This window comes from Mustela nivalis, assembly GCF_964662115.1.
Source record: "Mustela nivalis genome assembly, chromosome: 15".
Lineage (NCBI taxonomy): Eukaryota > Metazoa > Chordata > Mammalia > Carnivora > Mustelidae > Mustela > Mustela nivalis.
In genome coordinates, this window is record NC_139034.1 from 33,348,792 (window position 1) to 33,365,092 (window position 16,301).

At 47.8% G+C, this 16,301-nt stretch overlaps 1 protein-coding gene across 1 annotated transcript in view; it reads left to right on the plus strand.

Moving 5' to 3' along the window:
• Window positions 1–15,212, plus strand: part of SIAH3 (siah E3 ubiquitin protein ligase family member 3) — a 71,547-nt gene extending 56,335 nt beyond the window's left edge. The window contains exon 2 of the mRNA XM_082700634.1: window positions 9,101–15,212. Within this exon, the coding sequence (XP_082556760.1) occupies window positions 9,101–9,769 (669 nt within the window). The 3' untranslated portion in view covers window positions 9,770–15,212. The remainder of the gene's footprint in view (window positions 1–9,100) is intronic.
• Window positions 15,213–16,301: the final 1,089 nt, after the last annotated feature.

Genomic DNA, 16,301 nt, shown 5'->3' on the forward strand with positions numbered 1-16,301 from the left:
CCTGGTCATGATGTCTTAAAAAAACAAAAAACATGGATGGCATATGGCCTTGGAGTAGTCTGGTGGTCAGAATGTCTCACCCAGGACATGCCTCTGCCCCCTCACAGCTTTGAAGTTTCCATTTGTAAATGTAGCCAATTGTAACCACCTGCACGCTCTCCAGGGTGATGGCGTGGACTCCTCGCAGGGCTCCTAGCGTGCATGAGCAGCCCCGCCACCCCAACCTGCGCTTGTCCATGCCACCAGAAGCGGTGCTCCCAGTAGGTTAGGCACAGTCCCCTCACATCCCTCCCTCTGTCTTAGAGACATCCAGTGGACATGCTCACGGCACCAGGGCTCCAATTCATTTATTTTTCACCTTTAAACTGCTCACATGAGCACCAGGTTTCACTCACCAGTTGCAGATAGAAAAATCTGATGACACAAAAAGTTGCTTTTAAGAAAAAAGTCTTTCATCTACATGACTCGTAACACTAATTAGCAGGCCCCAAATCTCGCAGATGAAAGGCAGAGTCCAAGAATCAATGAAGACTCCGTTTTTGGACCGCAGTCCCGCCCCTAACATTTGCAGGGTTCAAGGCAAAAGTGCAAATGGAGGTCCACATCCTGACAAGTCCAGATACTTACAAGTAAAAATCAGGATAAGAGACTCTTCAAACATGTTCCACCCTCCCACTGTAATAATTGTGCCTTCATAGCTATCTGCACGGCCACAGTGCCCAGCCAATGACCTGTCTCACTTTCTTCCTAATGAGGCTTAATCCTGCACTGTGAGAGGTCTCAGGCAAAGGCATGGGAGGCCCACCGGCCACACATCCAAGGTCTATGTATATCCTCCCAAAATATCCCCCCAAAAATCACCCATTGGCCACATCTCAAGTTTAACGGTCCACCTTCTGGATGTTGGATCCCAGGAATAACTTAGCCGTAGGAAGCTGACCTAGAGCTATTGGGTAGAGAACTCCAGGATCCCAGATGTCTGGAGTGTGGGTTACAAGACCCAGTTCAGAGGCTCTGGGTAGGCACAACCCATTAGTATCTCATCTCATGAGGAGGGGTACAGCTGGAGGAGGGCCAACAAGCTTTGGCTGGACTGAAGTTACTTCCTGGTGACTGCAAGCAGAAAATAACTAATAAGGAAGTATGGGTGCATTCAGCCTTTTGTTAAGTCAGCAGTCCCACCGAGGCATGGGAGGGGAAAGTGGGTCTAGATCTGTCTAGCAGATAAGCAGATTTCCTGGGCTGATCCAGCAGACCGTCCCTCCAAACAACGTGTAAAAAGCAATCTGCTGTCGATAAAAAGAATGCCTGAAGCTCAGAGTAATCTTCATAAAGAGTAAATGCAAATAAAGTACCTCTCTGACATGAAAAGTATGTTCGACGCTTTCATTTTACTTCCTATGATGACAGCTAAGCACACCTCATTGCCCTCCTCCTAGCCAGAGCCCAGTGCACACTCTATGTCCCATCGCTGTTGGGTTCTAGGCGAGGAGCCCCCAGGAGACCTTTCTGACATGCCCACAGCTGTGGATGCACATGGACACAAACACCCACACTCACCCCAGGCATTTCTGTAGGACCCGAGAATAGAAAGTAGAGGACAAAGCCTCCAATTGAAAACAAACAGCTTTCCCATGGATAGGGTCCAGAACAAGGTTCCATTTATAAGTCACGCATGCATTCATTCACTCCAGCAACAAGATTTTATTGAGAGTCTACTAGATGCCACACATGGCAAAGTGCCAGATTTGCCCATTGCTGGACTAGGTGTGGGGGAAACTAATCACAGCGCCTTGCCCTCAATGGCGTGCAACCGAGTTGAAGAGAGAAGGCCACGAGCTAGTGATTTTCAGTGTGAGCTTCAGGAAGTCTTCGCTGCTGCTTGAATTCACTGGGCAGGGAGAATGATGGCATCCATCTCACAGAGGCTGATGGGTCTCCCACAGACAGCACCTGTTGGGACGGTGGCTGACCCATACAAAGGATTTAAAGGACAAGGACCAGCACGCTCCTCAATGTGAAGCTATCACTAAGGCATCAATGGGCATGACAAATATGTAGCCAGACCTGTTGCATGTCAGGTGCCGTGTTAGCTGCGAGGACATGTGAGCAGAAAGTCCCCACCCTGAAGGCTTCAAAAGGCAGGAAACTATTTAGCTGCAAATCACCGGACCCTGGGCAGCCAAAGGCCAGGATCTAGGAACTAAAAATGGTCCCTGAGAGCTCAAGGACTGAGTCATATCTTTTGTGTTCAAAATGTCACCCCTATAACCCTTCCCAGCCCCTCACGAGTGATACTGTACTGTATTTATACGATGACCAGGCTGGTCAAGAGGTTTTTGAAGTCATAGCAATGGTATCTGTGTAGACATCCATATGGACCCCTCTCGTTGCTCTCTGCCCTTGGACCTTGGTTTTAAATAGTTTTGTCCACCAAAATTGTCACGTTCCTCTTTTCTAACTGGTGAATGTCATACATATCCCAAGACCTGAGGCTTTTGTGCACTTGATAACTGATATCTCCTTGCTCAACTTAAACATAATGTTGATCATCAGTCAAGAAACTGCGGGGCGCCTGGGTGGCCCAGTGGGTTAAAGCCTCTGCCTGCGGCTCAGGTCATGATTCCAGAGTCCTGGGATCGAGCCCCGCATCAGGCTCTCTGCTTGGCAGGAAGCCTGCTTCCCCTCTCTCTGCTTGCCTCTCTGCCTACTTGTGATCTCTCTGTCAAATAAATAAGTAGAATATTTAAAAGAAAGAAAGAAAGGAAGAAAGGAAGAAAGAGAAAGAAAGAAGAAAGAAAGAAAGAGAAAGAAAGAAGAAAGAAAGAAAGAAAGAAAGAAAGAAAGAAAGAAAGAAAGAAAGGAAAGAAAGAAAGGAAGGAAGAAACTGTGTATGCAGTGGTATAACAGAGGCAAGTAACTATAATCTCTCAGAGACAGTCTTTGAGGTTTGGCAGCCAAACACAGGAATATTTAGGGAATAAACTTCCAGGCCCATTCCTAAAGTAAAGAATCCCTCTGAAGCATTTAAACCCATCTTCATGGCTTGAAAGCCACAAATTTCATCAAGGCGAGTCCATTTCTAGCATTTATTATTCTGATTAACTCACTACTAATTTTGCCAATGAAAACCTCTGCGAAATGTTAATTAGCAGCATCTGGTGTAGATCAGAAATATGGATACTAATTGAGGCAGTTGGAGTCATTATCTCTGGAGTGTGGCCTTCCTGATAAAATGCTGGATGATCCCCTCAAAGTGTGAATTCCTGATTAGGGAACTGACAGCCCCCTGGAGTGCAGGTTAAAAAAGGTATACATTCCTATCACATTCCCTCCTCTGAAGGACTTCAGAGAAGATTACAGACATTATCATGCTGTCCCTAGGAAGATCCCATCCATCTGTGGACCAAGTGTAACTAAGTCAGGGGGAAACGGATCATGACACACATTTGCTAATGAAGATGTCCCCACCTAGGTGACAAAAGCCCCACCGTTGTTTTCTATCTCAGCTGAACTTGTGTTTTGTTTTTTTTTTTTAACAGTTTGGAAGGCATTCCAGAGTCCTTCTGTGTTTTGTGGGCACGTGTACAGTCAGTCTAGGTTTTGAGGAAAAGAGGTAAAGAGCCAGGGCGTCCCAGGAAAATGGAATAGGCAACACTCAGCCTTCCACCTAGACTGTCCTTCCCGGCAACAATGAAAATTTGTAAGCACTACAGAGTGGGACCTGGGAGTAGTTATAATCATTCCCTCATCTTAGCAGACCTGATTCTGGACTTGATTTGGGTCTTGATCTTATCCCCAAACTCTGATACCTGCCTGGAAATGTTACGCCCTCCCCCATCTGCTCTTCCTATGTGTGAAATGCACCTCTAGGGATAACGTCACTGCCTCTGCCCCTTTGCTTAAGCACCAGAGTCCCTGGTTAAGGTATTCTCACAAATGAGGGCACGAGCAAACACAGAGCAAATGCCTGTCATTTGAAACTGGGTACAAACCCTCCTTCAGCTGAAACACCATAGCAAGCCTTGCTGCTCAGAGAGAGCAGATGCTAGGGACAGGGTCACGCGATTTTCCAGGGGCAGCTTTCCTCTTTGGAGGCCAGGATTTGGAGGGATAGCCATTACCAACCATGGAAGTGTGGCTGATCAAATTAAGGCAGGCGTTTTTTAAATTCAATTACACCCTCAGTGGAAATGGCCTCACTAATGCTTGGGGAAAGAATTATACCCAGTCCATAAAGCCTAACACTTCTAAACCCAATTTTGTACATTATTCTAAAGGTTAATTCAAGATCTCTCTTCCAAACGGGAAGTTAAATACAGCCAATGGGAGGAAGGCGTCTGCTGACTGACTGAGGAGTTTATCAGTCTGTAAGAGTTCATTAGTTTTAATTAGTGTAATCACTAATGTTGCATTAACAGTTTAGTGAAGAAAAGTAATTACTCACACATCCACTGTATTAGATGGGAAGATTAGAATTCATTTTCCAAAACGATTAGCATTTTGCCAATTAAAAGAATCCTTTTCTCCCTGCCAGGAGCCCTGTGACCTCAGTCACCCAAGGATCGTTTCAATGAAACATATTTTACATCAGAAAATGGAGCAGGACAAAGTGAAGAATTAAGGCAGTGTTTATTCTCAGGGCCTTCTTAGGGCACAGCAAGTGCCCGGGCTCGCTGAGTTTATAATGTCGTGCTCTATTTGCACGGTCATTCACTTCAGTCGCTTTGGATGACGCCCCCAGCTTTGTCTCCCTGCAGCAATTAAAAAATGAAAATAGCCTAGTGGAAGATGAGGCCAAAAGGAAGTAACAGAGAGTCCGTGTGGAACGGCCATTGCCGTTCACTGGTTGGAGAAGTATGGGGTTTTACCACTGGCCCCATCCTGAGTGCACAGGAGAGCTCTGAGGCATGAAGCTGTGTCTCCCGGGCCCCCCTAATGCCTTCCTCTGAGCACTGGTGCCATCTTGGTTTCTCAACTGCTCTCCAGCACTCGGGCCGCCTCTGCTCCATCTCTACCAGCCCCCATCTACCCAGCCACTTGGGACATGTCATCTCTGCTGTTTGCCTCATCAGCCAACTTTTGACCTATTTTGTTAGGGCATCCACTCTACACCTTGACCACCGTAAATGTCATTTCTCCCTGACTGGAACAGCTACCTCCCCTACTTTGTACTCAGAGCCCCACCCCCACCCCCACCCCCGTGTCCTGCAGCTTTGCATTCCATATTATACAAACTCAGAGTGAGCTACCGAGGCAGGAGCATGGGTCTTACTCTGTCAGGAATTCTCAGCCCCTTGTGCATATTAGGGGCTGCGTACATTTTTACCAAATGCTTAAATGAATTGTAGGCATGCAACCATCTCCCCCCTCTATCAGCCTCATCAAATTTTAGCCCAGGAGGCCCAGCCTGGTCAGATCAGCAAATACCACAGAGGAGGGAACAGAGACATTCTCGTACAGGTGGGCCTTCCCTCTTCACCTGTGCATCTCACCCAGCACCCTTTCCAAAGGGAGCCGGTCCTTGTTGAGTGCATCTCTGGGCTCCCTTCTGGTAGGTCTCTGATTGGCTTTGGCCATTGGGAGGTGCTGGCAGGAGTTTGGAAGGAGGGAAGAAAGGGACACCAGGGTCTTTCTTCCTTACCCTCTCCCTACTCTGAGTTCATGTATCTGATATTAGCTGCACAGAGCAGGACACAGGAAATGGAAAACGGATGAGGAGAAGGGCTTATAGAGAATAATGAGCTCAGAGACCCATTTGTGAGAGAGGAATTTCCGGATGGTCTGTTGTCATGGGTCGGGCTTGTGACAGGAGACCTCAGGGCAAGCTGATGCTGGGGTCTCTGAGCCCTTATGTTGGCCTGGGCTCAGCCCAGAGTGCTCCCCAAGTGCAAGGATCAGTGGACCAGGGCAGAGAGAGGCAGGCACGGACCAAGACAGAAGGCCACCAGAGTAATCACCCCAAACCACATCTAAATGGAAATGCCATCTTGATGTCCTTATTAAAGCTGTGTCACAGGCATTATTTCATTTGATCCCCAAACCACCCGTGGAGAGAACTATTTTGTTGATAGGGAAACTGACTTAATCAGGCCTGCTGGACAAGTAAACAGCTAAAGAGACCAAAGTCGGCTGACATCCAGCCTGTGATCTTTCCAGTCTGTGATCTGTGTCACCTTTGACTGATATGGGCTGTATTCCTGGCTGCTCGCCTTATGAGCCCTAGACTTTGGGCAAGTGATATAACCTCTGTTTCTTCATTGCTAAGACAAATGTAGTATGTTTCTCTAGTGATTGTTGTAAAGACAAAGTGAGAAAGAGGAACTTTTTAAAGGCTGGAAGAGGGGACAGAGCTTGGGGCTTTCCATGAGAGGCTGAGACCAGGCCACCTTGAGCCTAGCTGCCAAGCCTGAGTCTGATAGAAGGATCTGGGCAGGGGCTGGCCCCTGGCTGACAGAGTTTGTCAGCCCTGGGCTTTGTACAACCCCAAGGGATGGGAGGAACTCCTCCTCACTCACCGATTAAATGGTACATGCCACCAGCAGGCAGGTAGGAACTAAGCCAGATTTAATTTTTTTTTTTAAGAAATTAAAAACTAAATGAAACAATTAATTTAAAAAACACCAAATTTTTGTTGCCTAATTCTTAGTAGTGGCTATAACCTAGTTAGTTCCCTTCCTATATTTAACCCTAAAGGTAAGTCAGATTCATCACTAGCAGGATTCTAGAACACAGCCTCATCCTCCATGGCCCTGGTAGGCGTGCAGGATAGGTGACAGCAGGCTGCCCATTAGCTTCTGTCCAGAAACTGGGAGAGAACTCCCGAAAGGGCCCCAGGAGCTCCCAGTCCAGGAGGAGCTCTGCTGCATTCCCTGGGGCAGAGCATGGAAGCAGAGCTGGAGCTGACCACTCCAGGAGCAGAACTAGCTTGACCCCCACCTACCTCCAGATCACCTCGGCCCCACGGGGACCAGCCTGGTGCACCGTGTGGGTGTGTGACTGCCATGGACGGGGGGAGCCCCTGATGCCCTAAAGAAGGAGAAGCTAGCCAGGTCTCCACCATCAGCCATCCCTGGAGCCCAGGCAGCTATAAACCCGGGCAGGCCTTCACCCTCACCCTCTACAGGCTAGAGAGGGAAGGAAGTGAGGGGAGGAGGCAAGGGCCCAAAGATACCTGTCATTCTTCTGAAAAGTGCGTGGAGCGCTAGAGCAGAAGGGAACTGGGCTGGAGGCAGAGATAACCACAGGGAGGGGAAGCGGGGACAGAGCTGCTGTGTGCCGAGTCAGGAGGTGTGCACATGGATGCCAGTCTTTCACTTATGAGCCTTGGGACTTTGGGACTATTACTACGGGAACCTGTTTCTTCAGCTGAAATCTATGAATCATAGTCCTCGAATCACAAGGAGGACCCTCACGAAAATCACAGTTAATGATATGCACCCTAATGTCTGTGCCCCCCCAGCCAGAAACATGGTTTGTTTTGCTCACAGCTGTACCTCTAGCACCCTCTGGTCTGGCCATAGAAGGTATTCCATAAATGTCTACTGATGCCCAATCCGAAGGAGCCCTCTCAGCTCCTCATGTTTATGAGGGCATTTGTGGACACACCGCCATGAGGAGCAGGTCAAGAGAGTCTGAGGGTGGAGGGCTCCTTGCATTGAGCCCCCAGGAAGCTGCTCTGGGGCTGTGAGCTTGAAACAGGGCAGAATGTGGTGGTGAGGTGAAGTCCCAGGAATCAGAGTGAGGCTCCCTCCCTGGGAACGGCAGCCCTGTTGCACCTAATCAGCTCTGCACCTCAGGGCCTGAGAGAAGGGCACCCAAGCCCCCGGCTGCAAGGGAAGGACAAATGGGCACTTACCGAAATTTTGTTCTAAAAATTATAACAATGATGGGGTGCCTGGGTGGCTCAGTGGGTTAAAGCCTCTGCCTTCAGCTCAGGCCATGATCCCAGGGTCCTGGGATCGAGCCCCTCATCGGGCTCTCTGCTCAGCGGGAAGCCTGCTTCTCCCCTCTCTCTCTGCCTGTCTCTCTGTCTACTTGTGATCTCTGTCAAATAAATAAATAAAATCTTGTAAAAAATGTAAAAAATAAAAATAATAACAATGACAAGAAAGGGAGGCAGAAATTCCCCTGACCCTCAATGCCTGTGCAAAAATATTAACAGTATCGAAAACAAAAAATATATATATTTTTTTTTGCTTTTTTTTTGTCGTTGTTCTTTATGACTAGTGACCATCATAATGTATGTTGAGGGGGACATTGCCTATTTGTTTCCATATCTTGTTAAAGAATCACCAAGACATAAATATTGTATTTTCTTGGACTGAATGTTCAGAATCGCAGCTACCCAGGGCACCTACCTCAATTTTTTTTTTAATATACTATTATATTTGGAAAATCTCTTTTTTTCAGGAAGAATCTTCTATAGGAACTTCTATTTTTTTTTAATTGGAAGAAAAAAATCTAGATTCTATACCAAAATGAAATATCATGGAGAAGATTTTACAATGTCTCAGTATCTAAATCTGGAAAAACACTCAAAACAATTAATTGTGTCTCATAAAAGCACTTGTCAAATCAGATAATCACGAGTGTTGGCAAGGACGTAGAGAAACTGGAGTCCTCTTACATGGCTGACAAGAGCATGAAATGGTGCCGTCGCTTTGGAAACCACTCTGGCAGTTCCCTCCTTTTTTAAGAAATAAAGCTTTCTCTGGGCACCTGGGGGGCTCAGTTGACTAAGCATCGGACTCTTGATCTCTACTCAGGTTGTGATCTCAGGGTCGTGAGACTGAGCCCCAGGTCAGCCTCTACATTCAGCACGGAGGGTGCTGAAGATGCACTTTCTCCCTCTCCCTTTGCCTTCCCCTTTCTATAGAAGGAAGGAAGGGAGGGGGGAGGAAGGAAGGGTGGGGGGGGGGCGGGAGGAAGGGGGGAGGCAGGGAGGGAGGGAGGAGGGGAGGGTGAGAGGGAGGGAAAGCAAGCAAGCTTTCTCTACCTGCCCTGGGACGTCTGTTTTTAACCCTTGGCATACCTGGGGAGCCTCGGCGATGCCAAGAGACTGGCCTCAGCCGCTGACCCTCTGCTCTCTCTCCCACAGTATGTGTCCAGCTGCCGTGCCATCGCTCAGAGCGCGCCAGAGCAAGGCAGCTTCCCCCCACACCACCTCACCCACCACCACCGCCATCACCGTCCCCACCATCACCTCCGCCACCACGCTCGCCCGCACCACCTCCACCACCAGGAGGCAGGGCTGCACACTGCCCAGGTGACGCCCTGCATGTGCCCCCTGTTCTCCTGCCAGTGGGAAGGCCACCTGGAGGTGGTGGTGCCCCATCTACGGCAGATGCACAGGGTCGACATCCTCCAGGGAGCGGAGATCGTCTTCCTGGCCACAGACATGCACCTGCCCGCACCAGCCGACTGGATCATCATGCACTCCTGCCTGGGCCACCACTTTCTGCTGGTGCTTAGGAAGCAGGAGAGGCACGCAGGGCACCCCCAGTTCTTTGCCACCATGATGCTGATCGGGACCCCCACCCAGGCCGACTGCTTCACCTATCGCCTGGAGCTCAACAGAAACCATCGGCGTCTGAAATGGGAGGCCACCCCCCGGTCTGTTCTCGAGTGCGTGGACTCAGTGATCACTGACGGGGACTGCCTCGTCCTCAACACCTCGCTGGCCCAGCTCTTCACCGACAACGGCAGCCTGGCCATTGGGATCGCCATCACGGCTGCAGAGGTCTGCCCGTCAGAAGCCGAGACGTGAAGCCGGAGGCCACTGGACGTTCAGGCACAGCCACCTGCCCCCAGACGCTCTACCTGTGTCCCTGGGAATCTCCGGAGGCCGAGACCCCAGGCTTCTTTTTATTCTTCTCCCTCCTTCCCGCCTTCCTTCCTTCCTTTCTTTTTTTGTCTCAGGTACTTTGTGGTATTTAGTATTTGTCCTCCGTGGGCATTAGAGTAGGTAAACAGCCTGTGATTCACGATCTTGGTGTGAGGCCCGTCCTGATTTGTCCGTATAGCTTCACAGAGCATTTGTAACCCGATGCGATCAGAATGGTGAGTTCCCGCACCCCCAGTGCCCTTCTCCACTGCTTCCCACATAAGCAAAAGCCACTGAGACCACGAAGAGGACTGTTGGGGTTGAGAGGAGGTTTAGCGTCTGAATCCTTTCTTCCTTCTCTCTTCGTCTATTTCCAACCGAGCTACCTCTGAGGTGTGAGGACAGCAGGTTGGGGAGGGCGACCTGGCCAGCTCAGAGTTATGGTTTCAGACCAGCCAGACACAACTCTGACACCTTCCCAGGAACCTTAGGGTCAGAGCTAAGCTGCCTGGATGTGAGGAGACGGGGTCTCCTCTGAAGGCCAGGGCACCAGACTGCCGGGGACATCCCATCATGAGGCTGCCAGGGGGACCTCTGTTGGCAGGCTGCCAGGGGCTTGCCATCAGCTTGGGCTGTCCTTCCCTGCACTGGGTCAAAGCCCTCATGTTTATGGTGCTCTCCTGAAAACCTCTTTGCCCTCTGTTGAGCAAGTAGGAGAAAAGAACAGGCAAGATGCAGGGGATGAGAAGCCGCTGAGAAGAAAGATAAATTAATCTCCCACCTCTGGGAGGGCATTCTCTCCTCGGAGGTTTTATTATCAAATTGTAAAAAACATCAATCCTTTCACTGGGGCGGAACTCTTCCGTAACACGCGAAGAAACCCACTTTACTCTTGATATCCTGTATAGCAGAATCATAACTCGGCATCAGACCCAAGGAATGGGGAGGGTGTGCCAGGACCTCTGACCTCTGGAGGTCAGAGGTGACTCATACACCTGGGGCAGGGGAGAGGAGATCCTCTTTCTTTCTCTTACAGCACACAAACATTGTCCCTGGTCAGCTATTGCCAGCTTCCTGTTGCAGTGTGAATGGAAAGGTGACAAAAATCCATCTTGCCTCTACATAGACTGCTTCCTCATGTTTGCTTGTCAGAACAATTCAATACCTTCTTGTAGAAGTTTCTCTCGTGTATTTGAAGAGAGTAAGCATGTTTAAATGGACTTTGTCTCTTCTGTTTAAAGGTGAACACTGTTCAGCCTTCCCAGTATACCCTCTTCTCCCTCCTAATGTTTGTGTTTTCTTTGGCTACGCTTTGGTCGTTGAAGAGCATGGCACCAAACCCCACACAACACTCAGCAGAATTGAGTGAGCCTTCTGCCATGCAGATGTGGCTCTCTGGCCCGTTCCCTCACCCCAGCTATCTCGGCTGCGTCTGGGCAGCCCTCCAAGTGAGTACTTAGTTTCAGGCAACTTGCCCTGGTTCACCATCAGCAGTCTTTTCCCCACTAAAAATAATTGATCCCGAAACACAACACCCCCCCCCCATATTAGATCATCCTCCAGTCACCTCTGCTGCCAATCCACACCCCAAGCACCAGAAGGGTGGTGGCAGTCAGTAGAAGATTCCCTAAACCAGCCCCTTCTAGTCACACAGCAATCGCTGAGGCCAAATCGTGGGGCCAAACTTTGGTCAGGTTAGAGCCCCGAGGGGGCCCATAAACATCGTATCACTGCCTGAGGCCAACATCAGGTCACCGTCGCAAGGAAGGAGCTGGAATCTGCTCACTCTGTCAGAACATCCTACCAGGGTACCAGCTCTGCCCTTGAACCACACAGACGCCCAGGAACAAGCTGAGGCTGGCTGGCCAGCACAGGAGAGACGGGCTCACTTGGTTCCTTCCTTTACCCACAGGCCCTTCCCCAAAACCTCAGATCTCCTTGCCTGTAAGTCATACTTCAAGAAGCCACAGTTCCACCCCTGGTTCCTGATACTCAGCAACCCTGAAACATTTCTGTAGCATCACAGATGCCCCAGACAAACCAACAGACAAAACCTCAACGAGAATATAATTACAGTCCACAGGGCCTTAGAATTCCTGCAGACACCACCTCTGCCTTCTTCTTGTGCTGTTACCTGAGCCAAACTGGGAATAACTTCAGGTTATTATTGCACAGAAGACTGGATTATGAATGGGGGACCCCAGACAGGAACTTGTATTTTGGGTACTTAGGAATGTTTAGAATAAAGGGTAGGAATGTTTCCTTTTCATCCATCTATGATGTTCCCCAGAAGGCCTCCCTCTCCGTAGCCACAAGTGAGGAATTAAAGAAAAAAGAGCAAACCAAAAACAATGACGAGAGAAGAGAAAACAGCACCAACAGCGTGTTGTGGTGAGCTTTACCGCTATCAATGGCTCCCACATTCCAATCTCGGGTTAAGTAAATCCTTGGCAGCATCCTTAATTTACTAGAAAAAACAGAGATTCAGAGACACGAAATGACCTTCCCAAGGTCACACACCAAGTGGTTAGGGCCACGATTAGAACCTGACCAAATGACTACAAATTTGGTGTTCTTGGAAAAGGAAGACTGACCCCAAATATTCAGCAGTGTTCCCTCCCACCTCCTCAGTGGACTAATGGTCCCAAGGGTCAACCTGGTCTTTGTTCTGGGATACCTGAGGGATCAGGGAGAGAGAGAGACTGGAGCGCATTTGCTCTTAAAGGCAGCTCTGCTGGAAGAACTGATCAACCTAGAAGCAGAGGGTGGGGTGTTGGGAGCGGGTAATGGCTGTGGAGTCTTCCATGCCCTCGGGCTCCAGGATCCTCATTCTTAGATTTCCCAGAGTCTGGAGTCTATTGGTGAAGAGCTCTGGGATCTCATGACCTCATTCATACCCAGGTGCTGACTTAATGACTCACCCTCTGAGGGGTATCTGGATTTTAAAAGTAGACCTAGGACGAGAGCCCCACTTAGAGCAAGAGAGGGTGAGTCACCAGTGCTTAAATTCCAGGCATCTGTGAGAATGATTCTTTTCAGGAGGTATGGATAGTCCTCCTTGGAGGCTGTGTCTACATAAACAGTCGTTGCTGAGATGGAGGTCGGCCCATACAAAGAAGGTTGTCTTGAATGGTCTTGGCATGAACCTGCATCTGAAATAGATCCCATCACTCTCCGTGGCTACTTTGGACATTTTAGAAATGGGCCAGGTTAATAATAGTAACAGTACTCGTGGCTCCCATTTATTGAAAGTTTAATGTGTAACACAGTAGGTTGATTGCTTTGAATATATTATTCTCATTTCATCCCCATAACAACCTTATGAAACAGGTACTTTTATTGTACCAGTGAGAAATTTGAACTGAGAGAGTTTGGACCTTGTTTAAGGTCACACCGCCAGCAAAGAGTAGAGGTGGGTCTGGAACCCACATGTCTAACCCCGCAGTCCCAGGCTCCTGACTGATACCACCTTGTGCTATTTCTATGAATTTGTGGACCCTGAATGGTATAGAGGCCTTTTGGGGCTAACTGTGCCCTTTTGTTTCTCCTGTTTCCCCACTCTTCTCTCAGCCCAAGACCAGGCTGCTGGGCTATAGCTGGTATGTATACCAGTTGCCAAACCTTTTAGGAATTCTACAAGCTGACTAAGCACAGCCATCACTAAAAATTAAGTTATATAAATGTACAATTAGTTATAATGAAAACAAGGGTAACAACTATTCAAAACGCCTCACTTCCTAATTGTATCACTATTCCCTTATTTTCTGTGCTCTTGAGACAACTTACATTTACCATAACTGTATGGCAACACCGCACAGTGATGCCCCATGGACTCCATATTGGATGATGTCACAGCAAAAGCTTAAAACTGGCTGTGGTAGTAGTGTTTACACTCCTGGAAATAGGCAAACATGATAAGCCAGGGCTTTCCTCTTTGGAGAACTAGCTGTTAAATGTTTATCAAGACATCTCTTTTACACACAGAGTGTAGAGGACAGAGGACGTTGGGAGGAGAAGTAAAATTCTGTTGGCCACACTGACAGAGACACAGATTACAGCCAAGCTAGTGGAACAGCAAATTACAGGGAAATCACAGTCTGTTCTGTAGAAAGGAGTCTGGGGCCTCTAGGCAGCTTCAAGGGCATTCCTTGCCCAACCCTGTACCCAGTTCGATTGCTGTTAGTGCAAGAAGTTCTATCTGATGACTTTCATGCAAAAGTCACAGTTCTACAAAACCAACTTATTGGCCATCCCAGTCCAGAAAGTAAAATCAAGTTCTACAGGAGTGGATGATACTGTTACTTGTTCTTATAGGTCAACTTTCTTATCTCTACATGTAGACCAAAACCCCATCTAAAGAAATATTTCACTTTGGAAAGAAGAAAAAAAATATTTAACTTGGAAATTAGTGACTGGAAGTATCCCACATCTGGAAAGGGCACCATGAACAGTGGTGTCAAGCATCACAGAAAATGTGTTACCACTGAAGTAGGACCCTTACACTGCACAAAGCTGAGGTACAGAAAAGGTAATGAGTCAAGGAACATCATGTAAAGAACAAAGCCCAGTACCTCATTTTCCTACTCTGGCTCCTTCACTCCACTGTAACCCAACAAAGGATCCTGTTCATAATCTATAGCTGAGTCTCACCAATACTCTTTCTAAATGAAGGGCATGGTTCCCACTAGGGTAAAAGTCACAGGAAACTCTGGGCTGTGTTTGGAAGTAGGCAGAATCTCAAGGTCAACAGCAAAATCAGTTACTCTGACCCCAGTGGTTTCATTGTGAGGGATGGAAGGAGTGAGGCTTGCTGAAGCTTCCACTTAGATCTAATTTCTGGTGAAAGGAGAAGGGACTGTGGACTGGACATCACAAAACTACACTTCGATTGAAAGTTTAGCTACAAATGACATTGAAAATAGCGTCTCCCAGTAGATTGTTAGACCTTCAAATGATTTGTTCTGAAAATTTCCATCAAGAACTAGTGAGTTCTCTGTTGGGCTAACCTAGGGAATGGCCACCCAAGAAAAACCTCACCAAAAAGAGATCCAAGAGATCTATTGTAGATAAGCATCGATCCTTTTCCCCCAAATCAGGCTATCACGTGGGTTACCTACATGAGTTCGAGTTTGTCTTTTCCAGTATTGTATGAAAATATTTTACCTTGAGTACTGTAAACACCCCCCCCTTTTTTTTTAACCTTTTTTTAGGGTATTGACATAAGAAAGAGAAAGGAAACTGAGAATCATTTTATTTACCCTGAATTGATGTATATATACTTTTCTAGGCTTTCTTACGATGTTTGCAAACGTAGAATGCTACTTTACCTCTATTCTGTCTCCCATGAAGAGTGTTATTAAAGTGCAATTGATATTGTTTTCCTGAACACTTTGGAGTTGTTTTTTGGTGGTGGTAGTGTTTTTTGCTTTTTGTTTTTTGTTTTTTTTTTTTATTGTCTCCCTACAGGCTACGGTACAACATGCGGGAACAGAAATAAAATGTTACAAGGGAAAGCAATTATCAGAAATTCGCCAGCTGCCATATTTGACTTATGTTTCATTATCTTCCTCCCCTTTTCATTTTTGCCTCTATTTTAAAGTCGTAATTGGATGTAAGGAAGAGAGTGCTATAGAGGTGAATAAAAGCCTTGGCAACTCTAGCTCAGTGCGTGGTTCAGCCCCAGGGGGACCAAAGCCGCTCTCACTGGATTGCAAAGAAAGGGAGAGGCATTTGCTCCCCTTCCTTCTTTCCTTCCTTCCTTCCTGGACCTCTTATCTCGGCTCTCCCCTCCTTCTGCCTGACAACAGTGTCCCTGAAATTTACTTCTGGACCTATCAGATCAGTTGTCAAGGGAGCCTTCATGGTTTAATTCTTTAATTTCAGGCCACTGTTAGTTACTCGCAAGATTGGGATTGAGCAAGAGTGCTAATCCTATTGCCTGTCAATTCACGTTAACCTCTATCTTCTTCCCTACCTCCTTATTCCCAGAACCTGTTATACGCTCTCACAAAGCTTTACAGACATGGCCTTGAATTGATCTGAGTGATCACACTGACCACATGGCTGGCATGAATATTCATGAGCCAGGTGACTTCTCAGGCCCTGGTCTCTCTGGGGACAATTCTGCATCCCGGGCTGTTCCAGGTAGCTGCCACTTCCCTCCAAAGACCTTCAAAGCCATGCACGAAGGTTGTTTAGTGCTAGAAGGAGACTCCACTAAAAGGAGGGAGAAGCTGACCTGCCTGAGTGTGACCAGAGAGGGAAGCCCTGCCCCGGCCCCACTCTGGGATCTGGGATTTTCATTCCCAGACTTAAGCGTTCTTAAGAAATATCAGAGCTTAATTTTGGGGCCCCAGAGCCAAAGATCTCTAATTAAAGAGGTCCAGAGTGAGACCCAAGATTCTGATTTTTAACACTCTCGTCTCTGGAATTTTGCTAAGGGTCTGGCTAACCATTAAATTTTCAGATCCAGAGC